The sequence below is a fragment of the Callospermophilus lateralis genome, chromosome 14, assembly GCF_048772815.1.
Source record: "Callospermophilus lateralis isolate mCalLat2 chromosome 14, mCalLat2.hap1, whole genome shotgun sequence".
Classification (NCBI taxonomy): domain Eukaryota; kingdom Metazoa; phylum Chordata; class Mammalia; order Rodentia; family Sciuridae; genus Callospermophilus; species Callospermophilus lateralis.
In genome coordinates, this window is record NC_135318.1 from 62,163,868 (window position 1) to 62,185,034 (window position 21,167).

The window sequence follows — 21,167 nt, forward strand, 5'->3', positions numbered from 1 at the left end:
CCCCTGGATGTGCCCTACTAGCCTCAGCATACTGATTCCAGACTTATGTTGTTTGAGAGCGTGAGGACTTCCATGACCTCAATATTAACCATGTAGCTTTGCTGGGTGCTGAGACAGGGTTACCAGTCCCTGCTTCTGCAGAAACAGGGTTCCCTTCTTTCCCTCAGAAAGCCCAAAGGGATAGAAGGAAATGGAAGAGTATTAACTTTCAGATCACATATGAAGTGTCTCCTGGAGGCTTTGGAACTTACTGGGGAGAACTTGAGAGAAGGTAAGACTCCTTCGTGGCTGATGGACTGGAACCAGAGCCATACCAGTCTTTAGCTCTTAGGGAGTCTGTGCTATAGCAAATTACTCAATATTCTTTTGGAAAGTCAGACTTAAAATTACTTAGCAAAGAAGGAAAATTACTGGCTTATGGAACTTAATTGTTCAGGGGCTTTAGGTGTGGCTCCATTCAGGCACTGGGTGTCACAAGGATGCAGTCTCTCTTCATCACTTGGTTCTTCCAACTTCCTTCATGTTGGCCTTACACTCCACAGGATAACCAAATTGCTACCAAAAAGTTTGGGTCTGCATCAGGCTTAAATTTAGTTGAAAAGATGACATCTGTTTCACAAGGCTCCGACACATATTTGGGATTCACAGTGAGCCATTTGGAATCATTTATCCATCCCAAACAATCACTGTAGCCAGAGGGTTGACTGAACCTGAGCCAATTGTTGTAGCTAAGAGTGTTCTGTGTTTCAGTCTGCCAATCCTGATTCACTTGTGCAATCCTGGATTCAATATTCGGCACCTCCTAGTTGGAACCCAGTAAGCTGGGAGTGTGAGAAAAGGAGAGGAAGAGGTTAATCCCTAAAGAATGTTCCAGATACTATTACCAAAAGGTGAGGGAAAGCATGATGGACATCAACAAACATCCTCTATGCATAAAAATTTACATGAAGAATGGACTTCTAGTAAGTAGAAAAATAAATCTTTTTTTTTTTTTTTTTTTTTTTTTGGTTTGAGGGATTGAATCCTGGGAAACTTAACCATCAAGTCCCATCCCATCCCTTTTTTATATTTTATATTTTGTTAGAGACAGGGTCTTGCTGAGTTGATTAGGGCCTTGCTAAGTTGCTGAGGCTGGCTTTGAACTTACAATCCTGCTTCCTCAGCCTCCTGACTCGCTGGGATCACAGGCATGCACCACTGAAGTGTGTTTTTAAAAAGTCCATGGCACCTGAGATAAACCTCAAAGGATGAGTGAAGGGAAAGAAGAAAACATTTTTTCTTAATTTCTTCAAATATCAACTATCACTCCTTTAAGCTGTAAGCTTAGCAGGGAAGGACAGTCTGTTGTCCAGTTTTATCCCCAGTGCCTGGCACACAGCAAGTGCTCAATAAACATCTGTTGAAGTAAATAAAAGAAGCAAGCAGATTTGAGAATGTTTGACTAAGAGCTATTTTGTTGGATTAAAACAATTATTTTCAAATGTTTGTTTTTCAGCAAAAGAGACTTTTTCTCGACAAATGAATTCTTACCCAGAATATGTGAGATTGATTCGAATCAGTGCCACTTGTGGAAGCACTAGCTGAAGGCTCATACCATGTACTCTCCACAGGCCCTTGGCAGCCCCCTTCTATTAGGGAGTGTGGCACTGTGACCCTGGTCTACCAGGCACAGCAACAGCATGCACTAGAATCCCAGCTACTCCTGAGACTGAAGCAGGAAGATGGAGATCCAGGCCAACCTGGGCAATTTATCAGGACTCCATCTTTAAAAAAGCCAGGTGTGGTAATACATGCCTGTAATCCTAGCAACTCAGGAGGCTGAGGCAGGAGAATCACAAATTTGAGTCCAGCCTCTGCAACTCAGCAAGACCCTGTCTCAAAATAAAAAATAAAAAAGGCTAGGGACATAGTTGAATGGTAGAGCATCCCTGGTTCAATCCCCAGTATAGGGTGTTGGGGGGAGGAATTAAAACAAATTAAAATGAAACAAAACAATCCCTCCAAGCCCCCAAATCGAAAATTCCTGGTTTAAGACCCCAGCAAGGGCTGGGGTTGTGGCTCAGTGGTAGAGCGCTTGCCTAGCATGTGTGAGGCCCTGGGTTCAATTCTTGGCATCTCAGATAAATACATGAATAAAATAAAGATCCACTGAAAAATTTATATATATAATTTTTTTTAAAAAGACCCAGGCAAAAGGTAAAATAAAAAATATTTAGAAAGAATGTTGAGCCCAGACAGACTGTGGCAGTTGAGTTGAAATCTTGCCTGAGTTTATACTCACTGGGCTGAGATTTTGAAAAGGAGAGACACAGAATTATATTTTAGAGATCATAACTTGACAGCCTTTTGCTGACAGCAGTTGGAGGAGTTGCAACAGTGAAGCCAGCTCACATTACTCTCTATCAAGAGAGGAGAAGGAAGGACCAAAATGTCTTTAGATTTATTTATCTATTTTTGTGGTACTGAGAATTAAACCCAGAGCCTGTGCATGCTAGACAAGTGCTTTACCACTGAGTTTACCTCAATCCTTTCTATTTTTGATTTTGAGACATGGTTTCATTGAGTTTTTGAGGCCATCCTCAAACTTGTAATCTTCCTGCCTCAGCCTCCCAAGTTGCTGGGATTACAGGAGTGATTACAGGTGTCCACTGCACCCAATTTTATCTTTATTTTTTGCAGGATTAGGGATTGAAACCAGGGCCTCGCCAGGATAGGCAGGTGTTTTACCACTAAGCTGCATCTCCAGCCCTTCTGCGGGTTAATTTTTAAATTAAGTTTTATTTGAAAAATATTTGAAAATATGTATACATTTAAAAAAACTAATGCTATTTTTTAAATACTAGAAAGCAGAAATAAATAAATAAAATTATATCTTCCTCTCTCCCTAATCCATTCCCTGAGGAAATCACTGAGTGAGTTTGATTCAGTAATGTTTCAAAATATACTTGTTTATAGGGAACAATGGCTGAATTTTTCAGAATTGTGCATGTCAGTTAACACTGCTTTAATTAAAAATTCAATGACATAAATTTACAACTAAATAAATTATATTAAGGCAAAGGTGATAAATACTAAAAACTCATCACTTCCTGATCATTTTAGTACATTTTGCTGTTATCTCTTGAGAGGACATTTTCATGTAAGGATCTGTATGGTGAAAATGCTATCTATTGAGGTGCTATTGCACATCTCTTCCCAACTGTGTTCAGTGATGTCACGTTTGAAACTCCATGCTGGGAATAGCACACAAGGGAAACAGGTGAACATTACAAATCGGTGCTGTTTTGTTCTGAGGAGCTTTGTTAAACATTTACCAGCATGCCCCTGATCTGGTGCATAGCCTTGCCAACTTTCCCCTTTGTTTATGCCTGTAAGTATATGTCCCTGACTAGGAAGTAGATATTTGAGGAAGGTATTCTGAGCCACAAAGGATAAAAATCATCTTCCTATTTCTGCAGTCTCCCACAGGACAATACTGGAAGGATTAGGGGAACATTGATGTTCCCTCTTACCTCTTCACAGTCCAGGGGTAAGCACTTGACCTAAGTCAAACAACTGGAATGTTCCCAACTGGACTTTGAATCTTGGAGTACAGACGAGTCCTAGAGAGAGTTGGTGATATGTTCACTGTGCCTGCAGCCCCTGAGGAGTGGATGGTGGTACCAGCAGGAAATCCTCACCAACAAGTTCCTGTGGCATGAATTCAGGGTGGTCTTGGCATAACCTCAGTTAAATGTTCCTGTTTTCTAGCCTGCCTTGGTTCTCACTGCTTATCTGGGAAAAGTACAAGATGAGCCCAAACATTTTGTAGTGTCTGAAAGTTAAAAAAAAAAACAAAAAACAAACAAACAAACAAAAAACTCAGAAAATGATAGAGATATATCAAGAGGAAACAGAAGCAAGCCCAAAGGATGCCAACTAATCAAATATGGGACACACAGGAGCATCAAAATGATAGCAAAGGCCCAGAGTAGTGGAGCATGCCTATAATCCCAGCTACTGGGAGGCTGAGGCAAAGGGATGGTAAGTTTGAGGCCAGCCAGAGCAACTTATTTTATAAAAATAAAAAGGGCTGGGGGGTGTCATTCAGTGGTAGAGCTCACTCAAGTTCAAGCCCCTGTATTGCACATTTGCACGTGTGTGTGCGCACACACACACACACACACACATACAAAATCAATGGATTCAACCCATGATTTGAAAGAAACAGGAATCTATACAGGTATAAATAAATATATGTAAATAAATATAAGGGCACATCTCTTCTTTAAAGTTGAATGCCAACTAATAGATAGATATAAATACAATAATAAATATAGGTCACCATTTGGCAATTATTACAGCACATAATAATGTACCAATGGATAGAGGTTCAATGGAGAACAGGATACTAAGGTAGTTTCAGAATGTTTCCCCTGAGAATACTTGTTATTTACAAAGATAAAAAGGGTGACTTATAGTGGAAGAAGCTGGCAGACACTATCTTGACCAAGGTTATCATCTGTGGTAGGATGGGTTGACATCATATGTCTCCTGATATAAAACACTGAGAAGACCACAGCATAATTTTTGTGTGCATGGTATTTCTGCTACAAATTTATAAGTCTGGACCCAAGGACACACCAGACAGACCCAGGCTGAGGAACATCCTACAAAATCAAACACCATACTCTAAAATTATAATGGTCATGAAAGACATGATAGGAATAAAGAAGTGTTCTGTATTGAAACTGATTAAAGAGATGTGATAAATAAATGTAATAGATGATTCTGAGTTTGGACTTGGACTGGAAAGGAAAAGGAGATATTGCACATTTGTGAAGTTTGAATGGAATCTGTGAATTGGATGGTGGTGTTGTTTCAAGATTAATTTCCTAGTTGGTAAGGTTGCATGAAAATTATAGAATATTGTACTTGTTTGGAGGAAATACATTCTGAAATAATTAGGAATGAAATAGCATCATGTTTGAGATTTGCTCTCAAATTGATCAGGAAAAAAAATGAGAACCAATACGAGCATAGGTAAATATTAATAATTGCAGAATCTGGCATAAGAAGATAAGAGTTCTCTGTATTCTTCTTACATTTTTTCTATAAATTGGAAATATTTCAAAATAAATTAATTTTTAAAAATAAAGGCAAGAGCCAAGTGCAGTGGTGCACACCTGCAATCTTGGGAGGCTGAGGCAGGAGGATCACAAGTTCTAGGCCAGCCTCTGCAGTGTAGCAAGATCCTGTTTCAAAATAAAAAAAAAATGGGGCTGGGGTTGTGGCTCAGCAGTAGAGCACTCATCTAGCACGTGCAAGGCCTGGGTTTTATCCTTAGCACCACATAAAAATAAATAAATAAAATAAAGGTATTGTGTCCAACTATAACTAAAAAATAAAATATCAAAAAAATAAAAAGGGATAGGGATAGGGGTGCAGCTAAGCAATAGAGCACTTGCCTAGCACCAGAAAAGCCATGGGTTCATACCTAGTACCCCCACACACAACAAAAGGAGGCAGAGGAGGAGGAGTAAGAGGAAAAAAGAAAGGGCTAAGAACTCTGTCAGAAGGAATTCTCAGCCCCTAAACATGTTTAAATCCCTCCTACTATAAACAAACAAACAAAAAAGACCCTAAAAACAAAATAATGAAGTCAGTCATCACTTACTGTGGCTACTTCCTCCCTGCTGGACATCAGGATGTAGCTGAAACGTGGCCAGGAACCAGGCCAGTGTCAGGAAGTCTCTGTTTGAGACTGGCTCTGTTATTCCCTAACTGTGTGACTTTTGCCAAGACATTTCATCTCTCTGAGCCTCAGTTTCCTCATTTTTTTCATATGTAATGGAGTATAATTTCTCATTCTTCTGGTTGAACATTATATAGAATCACATTGGTCATATAGTTACATGTACATGGAGTAATAATGTCTGATTCATTCTACTATCCTTCGTACCCCCATACCCCGTCCCCTCCCTTCACGCCCCTCTACCTAATCTAAAGTAACTCTGTTCTTCCCTATCATCCCCCCATTGTGAATTAGCATCTGAATATCAGAGAAAACATTTGGCTTTTCGTTTTGGGGGGTTGGTTTATTTTGCTTACCATGGTATTCTCTAGCTCCATCCATTTACCAGCAAATGCCATAATTTCATCCTTCTTTAAGGCTGAGTAATATTCCACTATATAAATATATCACTTTTTTAATCGTCTGTTGAAGGTTGGTTCCATGGCTTAGCTATTGTGAATTGAGCTGCTATAAACTTTGATGTGGCTACATCACTGTAATATGCTGATTTTAAGTCCTTTAGGTATAAACCGAGAAGTGGAATAACTGGATCAAATGGTGGTTCCTTTCCAAGTTTTCTGAGGAAACTCCAAACCTCTTTCCATAATGGTTGCACCAATTTGCAATGTGAGTGTACCTTTTCCCCCACATCCTCATCAACAATTATTGTTGTAGTTTCCTCATTTTTTTAATATTTATTTTTTAGTTGTAGTCATACACAATACCTTTATTTTGTTTATTTATATGTGATGCTGAGGATGGAACCCAGGGCCTTGAACATGTTAGGTGAGCGCTCTACCACGCAGCCACAACCCCAGTCCTAGTTTCCTCATGTAAGATGGGAACAACTCCCTTTGAGAATTATCATGAGGGTTAGGGTAGAAAAAGGCCACGAGTGGGGCCTGGTTGTACATGTCTTAATCCCAGCAATTTGGGAGGCTGAGGCAAGAGGACTGCAAGTTTGAAGCCAGCCTCAGCAAATTAGTAAAGCCCTAAGCAACTTAGCAACACTTTGTCTCAAAATGAAAAACACAAAAAGGGCTGGGAATGTGGCTCAGTGGTAAAGCATCCCTGGGTTTAACCTCCAGTGCCACCAAAAAAGAAAAAAGAAAAAAAGAAAAGAAAGAAACCATATGAAAGCAAGTTATAAACTCTTAGGTCTTCTCCAACTGTTTATTATGAGTGATTCTTCACTTTAACTCCCAGTGACATGGGAATATTACCTTCAAAGCTTTCAAAAATGCATCCTCTCCTCAGAGTTCCACCTGCCCCCTACAGGACTGCACACAGCTGGTCACAGCTTCAGTGCTGTGTGTGTGTGTGTGTGTGTGTGTGTGTGTATGTGTGTGTGTGTGTGTGTGTGTGTGTGTATATATATATACATATATACATATATATATATGTATATATATATATATATACACACACACACACACACACACACATATGTATAAATATGTATATATGGGTGTTGTTTATTCCTCCTTTTCTCAACCTTACCGAATATTGAAAGTGTGAGTGGGGATGACATCAGTACAATAATGGAGTCCTCAAGGGATGGAGGCAAATAAGAGTCCAAAAAGTGCAAGAAGATGAAGAGGAAAAGGACCAGAAAAAGAACCCAATGAACAGCTGACTGCCTGTCCAGGGAGACCCTGCCTCAAAATAAGATTTTTAAAAAGGCAGGGAATGTAGGTCAGTAATAGAGTACTTGCCTAAAATGTGCAAAGTGCCTGGGTTCTTTATAAAAAATTTTTTTAAAAAAGAAACATTCCCTCTATATACTTTACCTAGAAACATGAAAGTCATTAATTATTATTATAACTATTACTATTTGCTAGAAACCTCTTATGTGCCAATACTACCCTAGATATTTTGCTTTCTTGATTTGCTTTATTCCTTCAAAGAACCCTATAAAATTGATCCTACTTTATTCCATTTTACAAAGCTAAAATCTGAGATTCAGAGAGCTTAAATAACTTTGAGTCCAAGGTTGCACAGATAATAAATGTTGGAACTTGGATCCGATAATAGACTTGTATAACTCCAAAGTCCAATCTCTTAATCACTCTACTACATTGACTTCTTACTCAATTCTCATACATAACTACATATTGATACTTGATAATTTTTATCATTGAAATGTCTCTCAAATAAGTTATTTCCTTTCTTTGCATTGTACACTCATATATATAAATATGTATATATGGGTGTTGTTTATTCCTAAATTGCAAATGTGATGTACATTGTAAGAAAGTACATTACAGACCTAGATAGTAAAAGTGCCTAAACCCCCAATTCTTCTTTTTTATGCACTAGGGATTTATCCCAGGGGTACTGTACCGCTGAGTTCATCCCCAGTCCTTATTTATTTATTTATTAGACAAGTCTTGCTAAGTTGCTAAGACTGGTCTTGAGCTTGATATCCTCCTGACTCAGCCTCACAAGTCACTGGGACTAATTATAGTCATGAATCCACCATGCCAGCTAGTGGATTATACCTTTAAAAATGGAACCACATTATCTTGAAACTTTTAAAATTTATCAACACAATCTGATTCAAATGTATGATATGTCAAGATCATTGTAGTGTCATGTGTAGCTAATTAAAACAAATAAAAAATTCTCAACACATACAGATATACCTTGTTGTGTTTCTTTTTCTCCCCTGGTATTGGGAACTGAACCCAGGGGTACTCTAAAGTTAAGCAACTTCTCTGTCCCTTCTGTTCTTGCTAAAATACTGACCTTGAATTTAGGATCCTCCAGCCACAGACTCCCCAGTTGCTGGGATTACAAAAGTGTGCCACCATGACTTGTTCAGGAGATGGAACCCTCATGTATTCTAGGCAGGCACTCTACCTCTGAATTGTATTTCCAGCCCCCAACTTTTTTTCCAGGATTTGAAAACTATGGCCCCCCCACATGCTTTCTTAAGTAAATTTTACTGGAATACAGGCATATTCAGTCTATGTCTACTTTTTAATAAAGTCTACTTACTATTTGACCCTTTACTAAAAGAATTTGCCAACTCCTGCTCTTCATCTTTGCTGTAGCCTGTTTCTCTTCTGATGATCTGTTTACCAAAACTATAAACTTCATGAACATATATAAAAACATTTTTCCTATTTAAAATGTGTTTTTTCCAGGTTTGCTCAGGTGTGTCTGTGTAGGATGCAATTAATTCACTAAAATAAAATCTTTGACTAAAGATCTCCCTTTAGATTCCATACCCCTGCATATTTTAAAGAGTCCACTTCAGTTGCCTTTGTACCTGATAGGATTTGTCTATTTCCTCAGACTAGTATTTATAAATCTAATGTCATGACTTTTGCTGTTGTCATTGTTCCTTCCTCCTCATGTGGTCCTGCAGACACAGCTTGAGCATCAGCATGCTCTATCATTGAACTGTGCCCTTGGCCCTGCAAACTTTATAGTTAATTACTTCCATATATGATCCATGAAGCTGGCTCATTTGTAATCTGTTGTTTCTTTGGGTAAGATGTTTCACTTTTTCAGGTTTATCATAACAATTCTTTTAACAAGAAGAGCAGTATTTCAAAACTTTTTTTTTAAAAAAAGAAGCTTAAGAAAACCTGAGTGATTTATATTAAAAAGTAGAATTCAGGGCTGGGGTTATGGCTCAGTGGTAAAGTGCTTGCCTAGCACGTGGGTTCAATCCTTAGCACCACATAAAACTAAATAAGTAAAATCAAGGTATTGTGTCCATCTGCAACTAAAAAAATATTTTTTTAAAGTAAAATACAATGTAACAAGCTTTAAAAATAGTGACAACAGAGTCAATAAACTTAGGTGGTGATGTTTTTAAAAAGCCTCATAATTCTAGAAAAAATAATGCAATTGCTATTTAAAAAATTCCAATCATAGGGGCTGGGGTTGTGGTTTAGTTGTAGAATTCTTGCCTAGTGTATGTGAGGCACTGGGTTCAATCCTACATAAATATAAAATAAAGATATTGTGTCCACCTAAAACTAAAAATTAAATATTAAAAAAATCCAATCACATATTGGCTTTGGAGCCAGCTATTCTGATTTCAAAGTTGTAATATTCAAGATTTCATAGCACCTCTTCTACATTACAAAAACACAAACCAAGTCTAGGAAGTAGGCTCTTAGTGAAATATGATCTCAGGTTTTACATCTATAATATGTGAAAGAAAAAATCTCAGAGGGTTCAATTACGTAATAATAAATTTAATTTATTATATAATATTTATATATATTTATTACAATGTATATTATATAAGTATATATAATTTATATATGACTATATATAATTTAAATGATACTCATAATCTCTTCAAACTGGTGGTTTTGTCTTCATTGTTCATCATTTCTGCTATTACCAGTACCTGTCCTTATCTCCCTTCTTTCAGATTCTGCTACTACCAGTACCTGTCCTTATCTCCCTTCATTCAGTTGTGAAGCAAGCAGAAGCCATTCTTATTACAGTAAACCATCTTAATACCAACACCTGTTAAAACTACTCATTTGCTTTTATTTCTGTCATTCCTAAAGGGACAAGAAAAGGCGATTTTCAACACAGCAGATTCAGGTCTTCTAAAACTGGAATACATCGCTTCATTTCCCCACAAAACCAGTCTTATTCTGTAGATCCAGCTACTCAGAAGTCTGAGGCAGGAGGATCATCTGAACCCAAGAGTTTGAGGCCAGTCAAGGAAGCCATAGCAAGACCATCTGTGATACCCTGGGCTATTTGTCACTGATATGTTTTGTTTTCTTCAGCACAACTTTTCGACAGCTCTGCGACTCCACCGACCTTCACTTAAGTGATGTCCCAGACCCAGCGGTGGATAGATGCCCACAAAAATAAATCTACCAGGTAAAGATTCTGCTTCCTTCATGTCAGAAGCATAAAATGCGATAGCGCGGCAGCCACTTCTGGGGGGGAAAAAATCCCCCAAACTAATTTTTGATGTCTATCAGGATCCTTGGATTGTTTCCAAAGTGTTACAAATCACAGGTATCTAAATGCTGTGTCAATTTTTACATTGCTCAACTTTTCTCAGCAACGTGGTGTTCTAAATTATATAGATACACCGTTAATTGTTGTCTATTTCCCTACTGATGAGATTTTAGGCTTAAATTCCACCTACTGGGCTCTTGAGGCACTTACGCTATTAAGCATCTTGCTGGCAATGTACTTTCTTACGCATTCTTCCACCGAACTGTGAGCTCCTCTAGAGAAGAGTTAGTGTTCATTTTCACCTTTGTATTCTCTTAACCTAGCTCCCACATTTGGTCTGGGGTATATGTTTACCAAGCTTGAGTGCAATAATTGGCTCGCTCTGGTGGAGTTCTGGAATCTAGAGTGGAGAGGCGGAGCGAGGAGAAAGCCATGCCCCATTTGGGCCGTTCTGGCTCAAAGAGCCCGGAACTTTCGTTGAAAGGATGGTTGTTTCTTGGGGAGGATTTTGGCTGCAAAGCGTGCCCCGCAAAAACATGGTTGCCATGCACCGGAAGTAGAGGTTTATTTTGCGGGGTTAGTTCTTCCGCGGGGCGGAAAAGGCATGTCTGCTTGTTTCCCGACCATTTCCAGACCTTTTCCCTTAGAGGACCCCATGAGTAAGCTGTGGCGGCGCGGGAGCACCTCAGGGGCTATGGAGGCTTCTGAGCCGGGTAAGCATTTGCCTATCCAACTTAGGCCTTCTTTGAAAAGGAGTTCTTTATGCTTCTTGGAGCGTCCTGAGTACCTTGCCACAGGTGGGAGGAAGAAAGGCGGTGCTGTCGTTATGGCAACAGCTAGTACCGCAGGAAGAGGGGGTCCCCTTTATGAGTGTTAGATTATTCAGGGTTTCCTCTGCCACGGTTTGGCCGAACGCCGCTGACAGCTCTCCTTCCGCAGGGGAAGCGCTGGAGTTGAGCCTCGCGGGTGCCCATGGCCACGGAGTACACAAGAAAAAGCACAAGAAGCACAAGAAAAAGCACAAGAAGAAACACCATCAGGAAGAGGAGGCCGGTCCCACACAGCCATCTCCCGCCAAGCCCCAGCTCAAACTCAAAATCAAGCTGGGCGGGCAGGTCTTAGGCACCAAGAGGTGAGGCCAAGAGGTTCTAGAGTTTCCCTGGGGAACTTTAGGAACAGGCGAAAGTAGAAACTGGCTGGGCTTTCTAGAAGACAGAGAAGGCACTGTGAATTCAGGTCCCAGGTTTAGGCAGCCAAAACCCAATGGTGTAGGGAAGGCTGTGATGTATATACCAAGCAGGAAACACTTGGTCACTTTATAGAGTAGTGTTTTCTCTCTGCAGTGTTCCTACCTTCACTGTGATCCCTGAGGGTCCTCGTTCACCCTCTCCTCTCATGGTTGTGGATAATGAAGAGGAACCTATGGAAGGCGTTCCCTTGGAGCAGTACCGAGCCTGGCTGGGTGAGAAGGACCTGGAGGTGGGGAAACTGGTGGGTTTTTTTTTGTTGTTGTTGTTGTTGCTGTTATACATGAGTAAGAAAGGGGGATGGTTCTGAAGTAGGTGAGAAATTTTAAAGTCCTAGAATTAACTTGGCCAAACAGGGGCCCTCATCTAAACAATTCTACTCATATCTCTCCAACTTTCCTTCCCAGATGAAGACAGTAATCTGTCCCCCTCGCCAATTCGGGACCTGTCAGGGGGGTTAGGGGGCCAGGAAGAAGAGGAGGAACAGAGGTGGCTGGATGCCCTGGAGAAGGGGGAACTGGATGACAATGGAGACCTCAAGAAGGAGATCAATGAACGGTTGCTCACAGCTCGACAAGTAAGTTAATTTCATTCTTTATTTACTCACCAAATGTGTATTGGGAACTTGCAGTGTCCCAAGCACTTTGCTAGGCAATGAGGCATCAATGGGGAGAAAAGACAAACTTTCTGTTTTCATGGAGCTGATAGTCTAGGGAGTGTGTGTGTGTGTGTGTGTGTGTGTGTGTTGGGAGGGGGGATAAGCAAATAATTGCAAGATGCTCTACAGTTTATGACAAGAAAAAGGTTGTATAGTGAAAATAGAAAGTGGCAAAGAGACATTAGGTGTACACTTCAGGGAATGCCTTTTTGAAGCGGTAATAGTTCCAATATCAGAGGTGCTCTTCAGGCAAAAGGACCAATAGATGCAAAGCCCTGAGACTGGAACTTACCTAGCAAGGTAAAGGAGAAGAAAAATTGTGGCTAAGCCACTGATGGGTTGTGTGCAGAGAAATAACATTGGGTTTGCGTTTCAATAGATTACTTTAGCTTCTATGTGGAGAATGAGTCTTAAGTGATAGAAGAGGGGAGTCCAATTAGGAAGCTAAGAGAGGGTGATGATTGGAATCAAGTTTAAAGTGGAAATGGAGAAATCAGATGAATGCTGGATATATTTTGGAAATAGATATTTGATGAAAAATGGAATCATGGGTAACCCTGAATTTTTGGCTTGAGCAGTTATCCAGTTGATGCTATCTATTGAGATAAAAAGATTAAAAACAACAAAAACCTCCAGAAGAGCGGCAGAGTTTGGGTACATAGGGCAGGCAGGTAATATTACTATTTTTTTTTTCCCTTCGAGAGTTGAGACTCTAAACCTGAATATCAGGAGAGACCTGGGAGGAGGCAGTATTAAGGACCCCAGAAGAGGGTGCTCATTAATTCCCCTTCTCCCCAGGTCTGCATTCCTCAAGATCCTATATGTTCGTTCCACGTCCCCTCTGTCCCTTCCCTGGACCTGGCGGGCCTCCCAATTCCCTCTTGCTCCATTTTCAGATGCTACTCCTTCTCTCTCCCCAGCGAGCTCTGCTCCAGAAGGCACGGAGTCAGCCTTCCCCGATGATGCCGCTGCCTGTCGCTGGGGGCTGCCCGGCCCCTGCCCTCACGGAGGAGATGCTGCTGAAACGCGAGGAGCGAGCGCGCAAGCGGCGACTGCAGGCCGCGCGGCGAGCGGAGGAGCACAAGAACCAGACAATCGAGCGCCTCACCAAGACTGCGGCTCCTAGCGGGCGGGGAGGTCGGGGGGCTGCGCGGGGCGAGCGGCGGGGAGGGCGGGCCGCAGCTCCGGCCCCCATGGTGCGCTACAGCAGTGGGGCACAGGGTTCCACTCTTTCCTTCCCACCTGGCGTCCCCGCCCCCGCTGCTGTCTCTCAGCGTCCAACTCCAACAGGCCCTCCTCCGCGCTGCTCTGTCCCTGGCTGCCCTCACCCGCGCCGGTACGCCTGCTCCCGCACGGGCCAGGCGCTGTGCAGCCTTCAGTGTTATCGTATCAATCTGCAGATGCGGCTTGGGGGACCCGAGGGTCCAGGGTCCCCCCTTTTGGCTACTTAAGGCCGTTACCAAACCTGGACTCAGCGCTCTCTTCCCATGCCTAGTTTTCAGTGTCTTCCCTACCCTATTAAATTTCATCCAGTGTCTCAGCTTGTACGGACTTGGGGGAGTGGTATATGGGCAGACCAATCTCTGGTACACACATCTTGCCCTACGTGGGTTTGGAAACCACTGCAAGAAGGCCAGCGGGTGCACCCTTGGACTCGAGCCGACTCTCAGAACCTTGCCTCTTCCAGCGGGATTACCTGTGGTGTTTCGGCATTGGGCGTCATCCGGAAAACCTGGTTTAGGCCAATCAGTAGGAACTTTGCTCTTCTGGACGGCATTCATTGGTTGATAAGTCAAAGCATGTTCTGTTGTCCATATTGGCTATTGTCGCTGTCAGTCAGGGCTCTGGTCGAACCTTCCCCCACTCTTTGTCTATGCAAGCTCTTGTTGTCTGGGAGAGCGGCGGAGTTACTTCTGGGGATTGGTTACTGGGCGAAGTCGCTAATGTGTTCCAATTGGCCAATCCGTCGAAGGAAAATGCTGATTGGCTGGATAGGTCAACCTGGGTCCTAGTTGGCGGAGCTCTCCCCGGATGGAAGCTCCGGCCGCGGAGTGATGGTGGCGGCAGCGAACATGGGCCGGGCAGGGACCATGGCGGTGCCAGCAGAGGTGGCAGGGGCGGGGCACCTGGCGGTAGAGGAGGCTGTGGTGTTCAGGGGGCTGTAGGTGGAGGCATGGCTCGGGCCAGCAGCGGGAACGGCAGCGAGGAGGCCTGGGGGGCACTTCAAGCGCCGCAACAGCAGGTATCCCAACAGCTCCAAAAGCCTATCACGACAGCCATTTATTTCTCTTTCCCCTTCCTGACCCTTCCTGTTGGTGAGGGGGGGTGGTGGGGGAGGAACTCACGGAGCCAAAGGTACTGTGAAGCTCCTAAACATGTCCCACTCTTTGTCTAAACTTTGTAATGTAGACGCAGTTGACTTAAACTGCAGCCTCATAGACCCCATCCCTTAGCTGCAGTGGAAGCTTGCAGTAGCTCTCCAGTGACCAGAGGCATAGTGAGGCCCCAGGGAGACTCCCTTTGTCTTGAAACAGTTATTTGTTATTTTTTGTTTTTGTGTGTGCCTATTGTCACAACAGAGTCCAGCAGCGTCTTCTCTTGAGGGAGCAATCTGGAGAAGAGCTGGAACCCAGACTCGCGCCCTGGATGCCATCCTTTATCATCCACAGCAATCCCATCTGGTTGGGAGCACTGCTCTGGATCTCACACTGCCCCTCCTCTACCCTAGAGAGACTGGGTCCCAGAAGTGGAAAGATTCAGCTTGGGGGTGGGGGGGTAGCAGGCTGTGAGAGATGATGAAAGTATTTTAGCTTTGGAAATGACCTTAAATTCTTACTCATTTCTCAGACAGATAGCTCAGACTGGCTTCTCACTTCTGCCAAAACACTCCCTTAACAGAAAGCACCCTGCAGGGCCAGGCTTCAGTATGAGAGAAGTCTCCATTATGCAGAGCTGGAGTCTATCTTCCTCTTTGTTGTGAACACTTTTATGTTTGTTTTCTAGACTGCACTAATTTCTTGCTGTTCCAAATTCTCTTTCACATTGATAGCCTTTCAAATATTTGAACAATTCCCCCAGCATCCCTCTTTCCCTTCATCTTTCCAAGCTGAACTTGGCTCATGGGTAGAATTGTGTATTATGTGCATGAAGGAGGTGCGGGTGGGCAATGCTTGGAGCTAGAATCTTCCTTAGTTCAAGTGCCTCCTTGCTCCCAGCTTCGAGAGCTGTGCCCAGGAGTCAACAACCAGCCCTACCTCTGTGAGAGTGGTCATTGCTGCGGGGAGACTGGCTGCTGTACCTACTACTATGAACTCTGGTGTGAGTCTCCATGAGGGCTATTCTCAGGTCCCTCTGCCCATCTTCCTTTGGACCCTGAAACTCCAGTTTTCAACGACTCTTCTCTAAATGGGAGATATTTAAGATACTCCTTCCTTGCCTCCTGCAGGGTTCTGGCTGCTCTGGACTGTCCTCATCCTCTTTAGCTGCTGTTGCGCCTTCCGCCACCGACGAGCTAAACTCCGGCTGCAACAACAGCAGCGGCAACGTGAGATCAACTTGTTGGCCTACCATGGGGCATGCCACGGGGCTGGCCCTGTCCCTGCCGGTTCACTGCTTGACCTTCGTGAGTGACTTGAGGCTCTGAGTCCGCTACCAGTGACCCTTCCCAAACTAGGACCCTGAATCATCCCACATTCCCTTTTGCACACATTTCAAAGAACCCTTTTCTCAAGTGTCAGATCACTTCTCCATGCTTGGTTGCCTTCAACCATGCTATTCTCTTCCCTGCAGGCCTCCTCAGCGCCTTCAAACCCCCTGCCTATGAGGATGTGGTTCACCGCCCAGGCACACCACCACCTCCTTATACTATGGCCCCTGGCCACCCCTTAACTGCTTCCAGTGAATGCACCCGCTGTTCCTCTGCATCCACCTGCCCTGCCCACTGCGAGGGGACAAACGTGGAAGGTGTTTCCTCCCACGAGAGTGCCTCCCCTCATCAGGAGAGTGAGCCTAGGGCAAGGGTCAGCCCAGCCCACACACCTCCCTCTTGCCGCTATCGTCGCCTGACTGGTGACTCGGGTATTGAGCTCTGCCCTTGTCCTGATTCCAGTGAGGTTGACCCAATCAAGGAGGTGAGGGCTAGTGCCATCCCACCAGATCTGGAGGACCACTCCCCTTGTACACTGCCCCCAGACCCCTTGCCACAGGTCTCTCCCATGGGGCTGGCTTCCAGTGAAGGGGATATCCCATAAGTAGTTTTGGGAGGGTGGGTGGACAACTGGCTTATCACAAACAGCCCTGGCCTCAAATTCCTCCTTGGTTCCTCCTAGAATCTGCCTGAAGGGGTTGGAGCCCTGAGGAGAGGGGCAGTATTGGGGGACTGTGCTAGTTTTGCCCTCCCCAAAGACATCCACAGGAGCCTTTGATCTCATTAAAGAGATGTGAACCAGCTGCTTGTGGATTTGAGTAGACTAGAACTCAATTCGCTGCATTGCATTTGATATACCTGGCTTTGAAGGAGATAAGTTATAGCCATTTATATCACATTCTCTTAAGATAGTAGGTATCCCTGAAGCCTGAACTAAGACTTGGTGAAGCAAAGCTGGCAAAAGCAATAGTTTGTGGGTTTTTTTGTTTTTTTTTTTCCAATTTATTTAGAAAAATAGACTCTGAGTTCACATTCACCCCAGGCTGTGTGGGGTGACACAGTAGACACCTGAGATGAGCCAAGGAAGGTTTGAATTACTGGTAATTGAGAAGCTGGGCAGCAGGAGACCTTGTACCTCCAAACTCTGAGTGGCTTGGCTTTTCTCCCATCCCCCTGTTCAGTAGTCTTCAGACATGATCAGTAAGACTAGGGTGGTCCAGCCATGGAAAGGGCGGCAGCCCATGCCATGCCCATCCTGGTCACTGTACTGTTCCCACAGAAACCCTGTAGCCTGGTACTGCCTCCACACATTGCCTATCACATTGGCACGGAGCTCACTGTGGAGCTTGGCAGCCTGGGTCTGATGTGGACCTTCTAGGTGCCCATAGTGGTGGAGTGCTCCCAGAGCCAGGTAATTGATATTCAGCCACACAGCACCCCGCCAGTAGGGGGGATCATGCTCTGAATTGCGCTGGCCATAAAAGGGGCTGGAGGCTGCAAGGGAGCGCAAACCAAAGGGGCTCCAGAGATGGCGGCTGTCAGCTAGAACATCCAGCAGGGGTCCGAGGTGGGGTGAGTTGGGGTCCAGAAGCCGCAATAGGAAGGGAAAAAGAGTAATGTAACCCAGGGCATCCACATATTGCAAGCGGGGCTGAGGCCGGCCCACCACTCGAACCAGCCCCTGAGGGGGCCTAGGCTTCAGCTGTACAGCTTTTGTGTGGTTCCCAAAGTCTGCAAAGACTCCTAGATCTGGAGCCCAGTGTAGTTCATCCAGGCTCTCCTCTGCCTCCAGTGAGGCAGCCAGTGGGCCCAGCTCAGCAGCTGCCTCAGTTTCCCCTAGCTTCTCTGCAAGCTGAGACAGCACACGGGCACCCAGTGCCACCCAGCATCGCAGGTCAAGGTGCCGCTCAGTTGCTGAAGGATGTGAAGCCCGGGGATAGTCATCCAGTCCTGATGGCAGTGTCTTAGGGTTCAGTAGGGTAGGCAAGGCTGGGTCCCTGCCTCGCCAGCGGTAAGAGAGTGGCACTGGCCCTGCTTGGCTCTGATGGAGCCAGGAAAACCAGGCATGAAGGCGGGGGAAGGCCCTGCGCAAGAAATTCAAGTCAGCAGGGTCACCACCTTTTAACATATGGGCAACAGGTAAAAGGAGGGTTGGGGGGTTGGCATGGGCTGCCCTTTGCACCAAGAATTCTGAGGGTACCCGGGCTCGGGCCTCATCCCCCAGTATCTGCTCCCGCCCAATCCAGCCATCAGCATTCAGCAACCCCAGCCAATGGCCTAGGACCTCTCGGGTAAGGTGGGGATCCCACCGTTGGACCACTAGCTGGTGAAAGCCCTCATCCCAAAGGAAGCCACGTGGGAAGAATGACCTGGAGGGTACCCCTGAGAAAAGAGGGAGAGGTGGAAAGAGGGCTGGGTCCACCTTCTGCTCAGACCCTTCCACACCCATGTCTGGCAATACCAGACCTTGTCCATAGAAGTAGCCAATCCCACCAAGGAGGCTGCTGAGAGCAACCTGACCCAAAGTCTGCTCCTCAGGACTCAGGCCCTTCTCTTTTAGGTGAAAAGTCTTCTCAAAACGCTCTCGAAAGGCTTCAGCATGGCTCTCTAGGGCCTGGGTCAGTAGGCTGCCTGCCAGCTGTCCCAGGGCTTGGTTTCCTCCTGCCTGGGCACTGCTAGATTCAAACACCAAATCCATGGAAAAGGGGATTTTCAGTGTCACCTGCTGTATCAAGAACTGCCCTTGTCCCTGCCTTTGCCCATTTGGGCCTCTGTCCTCCCACTTCAGAGATCTTGGCAAGCCGAGATAGCGTTCAGGAGAATCCCCTGGGGGCTGATGCTGAAACCAGCTATTTAGGCGACTCTTCACCATCTCTGTCAGCAGCGGCAGTCCTGGGTTGGAGGACCAGAAGACATTGTAGCTTGAAGACAAGAAGAGAAATAGAAAATAGTATTCAGGGGGCTGGGGTTGTGGCTCTGTGGTGGAGTGCTTGCCTAGCATGTGTGAAAAGCAATGGATGTGATTCCCAGCACCACATATTAAAATAAATAAATAAATAAATAAAAGGTTCATCAGTAACTAAAAAAAATATTTAAAAAATAGTATTTAGGAAGAGGTGGTGAAAATTATAAAGGGAAATATGAGGTGATCAGGAATCACGATAAGAGGTTTTAATGCAGGGAATATGGACATTGGTGAGACTAGAAGTAACTAATGGAAGGAAAGTAGAGAGAAGCGAATCAGGTTAAATTACATCCAAACCACCCCTACAACCACTCCACACTCTTCCCTGAGTTACCTGCCATACTTGGGGGCAGTGTCCCCTGGATTGGTTGGTGGCAAAAGTGTAAAGCGGAAGTCACCAAGTTCACTGGTGTGCCCACTGATGAACTTCAACTGCCCCTTTGCCCCAACCTCTGGGAGTAGGACTTCCTGGCCATCTGTTACCACATAGAAGAAAAGGGAGACCAAAGGGAGGGCAGAGGTACCTAAAGCCTGGGTGACCAAGAACAGGGGGAAAAATAGCATTAAATTGGCAGTTTTTCTTGAGAATCAGCCTTAGTGAGGGAAAGGCATTTTAGGCAGGAGTAACATGGTAAACAATATGTGTTTGGCAGTGCTGAGTCACTGAGGCTAAATAGATATACCCAGTGGGATGATCTAAAGAGCCTTACAGAGTTCTCTGGGAAATAATGGAATACTTGTGCTGTGTCCTCTGCTAAGAACTCTACACAGATTATTTTAATTCTTACAATCTTGTGAGTTCCGAGTTACTGTTATCTTTGCTTTACCAACAAGGCTTTGGGGTGATACAGTCATACAGAGAAGTTCGAATTTAAGACAGATTTCGAACGTGTCAGCCAGACTCATGGCTATTAACCCCCACTTCAGACTGCATTTGCTGGCAGCAAGGGAAGGACTGAGGGAGTCTGGGCTGAGGAAAGGGTATCCTGAGGCCCTGACCTGAGGCTCTACAGTCACTCTCCAGCTCCAGTCCCCTCCGTGTTGACCCCCAGGCCTCTTGACGAACTCAGTAGTGAGCCTTAAGGCCCCATCCTGGATGTGTTGCCGCCCGAAGGAGAGACCGTCGTGGAACTCCCAGCCATAGGGACCCACGCCGTCTCCCTGCTCACACGTGTGCCTGAGCTTAGGGGTCCCTGGGGTGGCGCCCTGCTGCGCCCACATCAGTCCTGGGGGTAGAATGGCCAAGTAAGTCAAAGAGAGAGCGGGAGGACCTGTTCCTGCGGGTCTCCGAGAACTTGTGGGTCATCCTCCTTCTTAACTCCTGCTCCACTCCGCCCCACCCTTGCTCTGGCGGGAAGCTGGGCCACCCAGATTAAGAGTGTGCCTGTCTGCCCACCCCGGGGCCCAGTTACCGGTGAGGAGGGGTTTCGGGCTGCGAGTCTTCATGCCGAAGTAGACGTGAGGACGGTAGGTGCCCCAGAAGAGGTCAGGGGCCACCGCTGGGCTGGAGGAGTCGGAGGACAGCGCTGGGGGTGCAGAGTGTAGCGTGACCGCCCGCTGTGCACGGTACCACGCCAGCACCCAGCGCCCCGACAGGGCGAGAGCCAGAGCCAGAACCACCACGGCTAGGGCCGCTCCCCCGGCGGCGCCACGGGCCCTGTCGCCTCGGCCGTCCCGTCGCCCCGAGCCGACCCGAGCTTCCCTCTCTACCGCCCGCGCTCCTTCAGCGGGCGCTGCGCGACGTCGCCGCTCGCCTCGAGCCATCCTAGTACTGAGGACGTTGCCCGAGCGCAGACAGGCTGCAGTGGCGCCCGGGTCCTGCCTCTCTTGCTCTGGCTCTCGCCTGGCGCCCCAGCAACTACGGTACTGTCAGCACCGGTGGGCCCGCGCCTCTGGCTTCGGGTCCTTCTCGCGCCGGAAGTCCCGCCCCG

At 45.4% G+C, this 21,167-nt stretch overlaps 3 protein-coding genes across 4 annotated transcripts; 2 read left to right on the forward strand and 1 right to left on the reverse strand.

The window, feature by feature from the left end:
• The first annotated feature begins 11,263 nt into the window (after positions 1-11,263).
• Positions 11,264-14,162, forward strand: Ino80b (INO80 complex subunit B). Its single transcript, XM_076832540.1, has 5 exons — positions 11,264-11,433; positions 11,660-11,852; positions 12,064-12,182; positions 12,375-12,544; positions 13,546-14,162. Exons 1-5 carry the CDS (start codon positions 11,325-11,327, stop codon positions 14,074-14,076), a joined length of 1,122 nt encoding a protein of 373 aa, XP_076688655.1. The 5' UTR covers positions 11,264-11,324; the 3' UTR covers positions 14,077-14,162.
• Positions 14,163-14,249: 87 nt separating this feature from the next.
• Positions 14,250-17,074, forward strand: Wbp1 (WW domain binding protein 1). Of its 2 annotated transcripts, XM_076832537.1 has the most exons (5): positions 14,250-14,867; positions 15,205-15,306; positions 15,841-15,943; positions 16,071-16,247; positions 16,415-17,074. In XM_076832537.1, exons 1-5 carry the CDS (start codon positions 14,499-14,501, stop codon positions 16,873-16,875), a joined length of 1,212 nt encoding a protein of 403 aa, XP_076688652.1. In that variant the 5' UTR covers positions 14,250-14,498; the 3' UTR covers positions 16,876-17,074. The 2 variants fall into 2 exon arrangements, with proteins under 2 accessions (XP_076688652.1, XP_076688653.1); XM_076832538.1 differs by lacking the exon at positions 15,205-15,306.
• Positions 17,075-17,253: 179 nt separating this feature from the next.
• Mogs (mannosyl-oligosaccharide glucosidase) lies at positions 17,254-21,139 on the reverse strand. Its single transcript, XM_076832536.1, has 4 exons — positions 20,649-21,139; positions 20,236-20,462; positions 19,571-19,767; positions 17,254-19,192 (listed from the first exon to the last, which is right to left on the reverse strand). The coding sequence occupies exons 1-4, from the start codon at positions 20,998-21,000 to the stop codon at positions 17,449-17,451; spliced, it is 2,520 nt and encodes an 839-aa protein (XP_076688651.1). The 5' UTR covers positions 21,001-21,139; the 3' UTR covers positions 17,254-17,448.
• Positions 21,140-21,167: the final 28 nt, after the last annotated feature.

Coding starts and splice junctions, on each gene's coding strand:
- Ino80b (XM_076832540.1), top strand. CDS start 11,325: ATGTCTGCTTGTTTCCCGACCATTTCCAGACCTTTTCCCTTAGAGGAC. Junction 12,183..12,374: donor GCAGTACCGAGCCTGGCTGG/GTGAGAAGGACC, acceptor TTTCCTTCCCAG/ATGAAGACAGTAATCTGTCC. Junction 12,545..13,545: donor GGTTGCTCACAGCTCGACAA/GTAAGTTAATTT, acceptor CTCTCTCCCCAG/CGAGCTCTGCTCCAGAAGGC.
- Wbp1 (XM_076832537.1), top strand. CDS start 14,499: ATGCAAGCTCTTGTTGTCTGGGAGAGCGGCGGAGTTACTTCTGGGGAT. Junction 14,868..15,204: donor TTCAAGCGCCGCAACAGCAG/GTATCCCAACAG, acceptor TTGTCACAACAG/AGTCCAGCAGCGTCTTCTCT. Junction 15,307..15,840: donor ATCCACAGCAATCCCATCTG/GTTGGGAGCACT, acceptor CCTTGCTCCCAG/CTTCGAGAGCTGTGCCCAGG.
- Mogs (XM_076832536.1), bottom strand. CDS start 21,000: ATGGCTCGAGGCGAGCGGCGACGTCGCGCAGCGCCCGCTGAAGGAGCG. Junction 19,768..20,235: donor GAGTGACTGTAGAGCCTCAG/GTCAGGGCCTCA, acceptor TTGGTCACCCAG/GCTTTAGGTACCTCTGCCCT. Junction 19,193..19,570: donor ACTGCCCCCAAGTATGGCAG/GTAACTCAGGGA, acceptor CTTGTCTTCAAG/CTACAATGTCTTCTGGTCCT.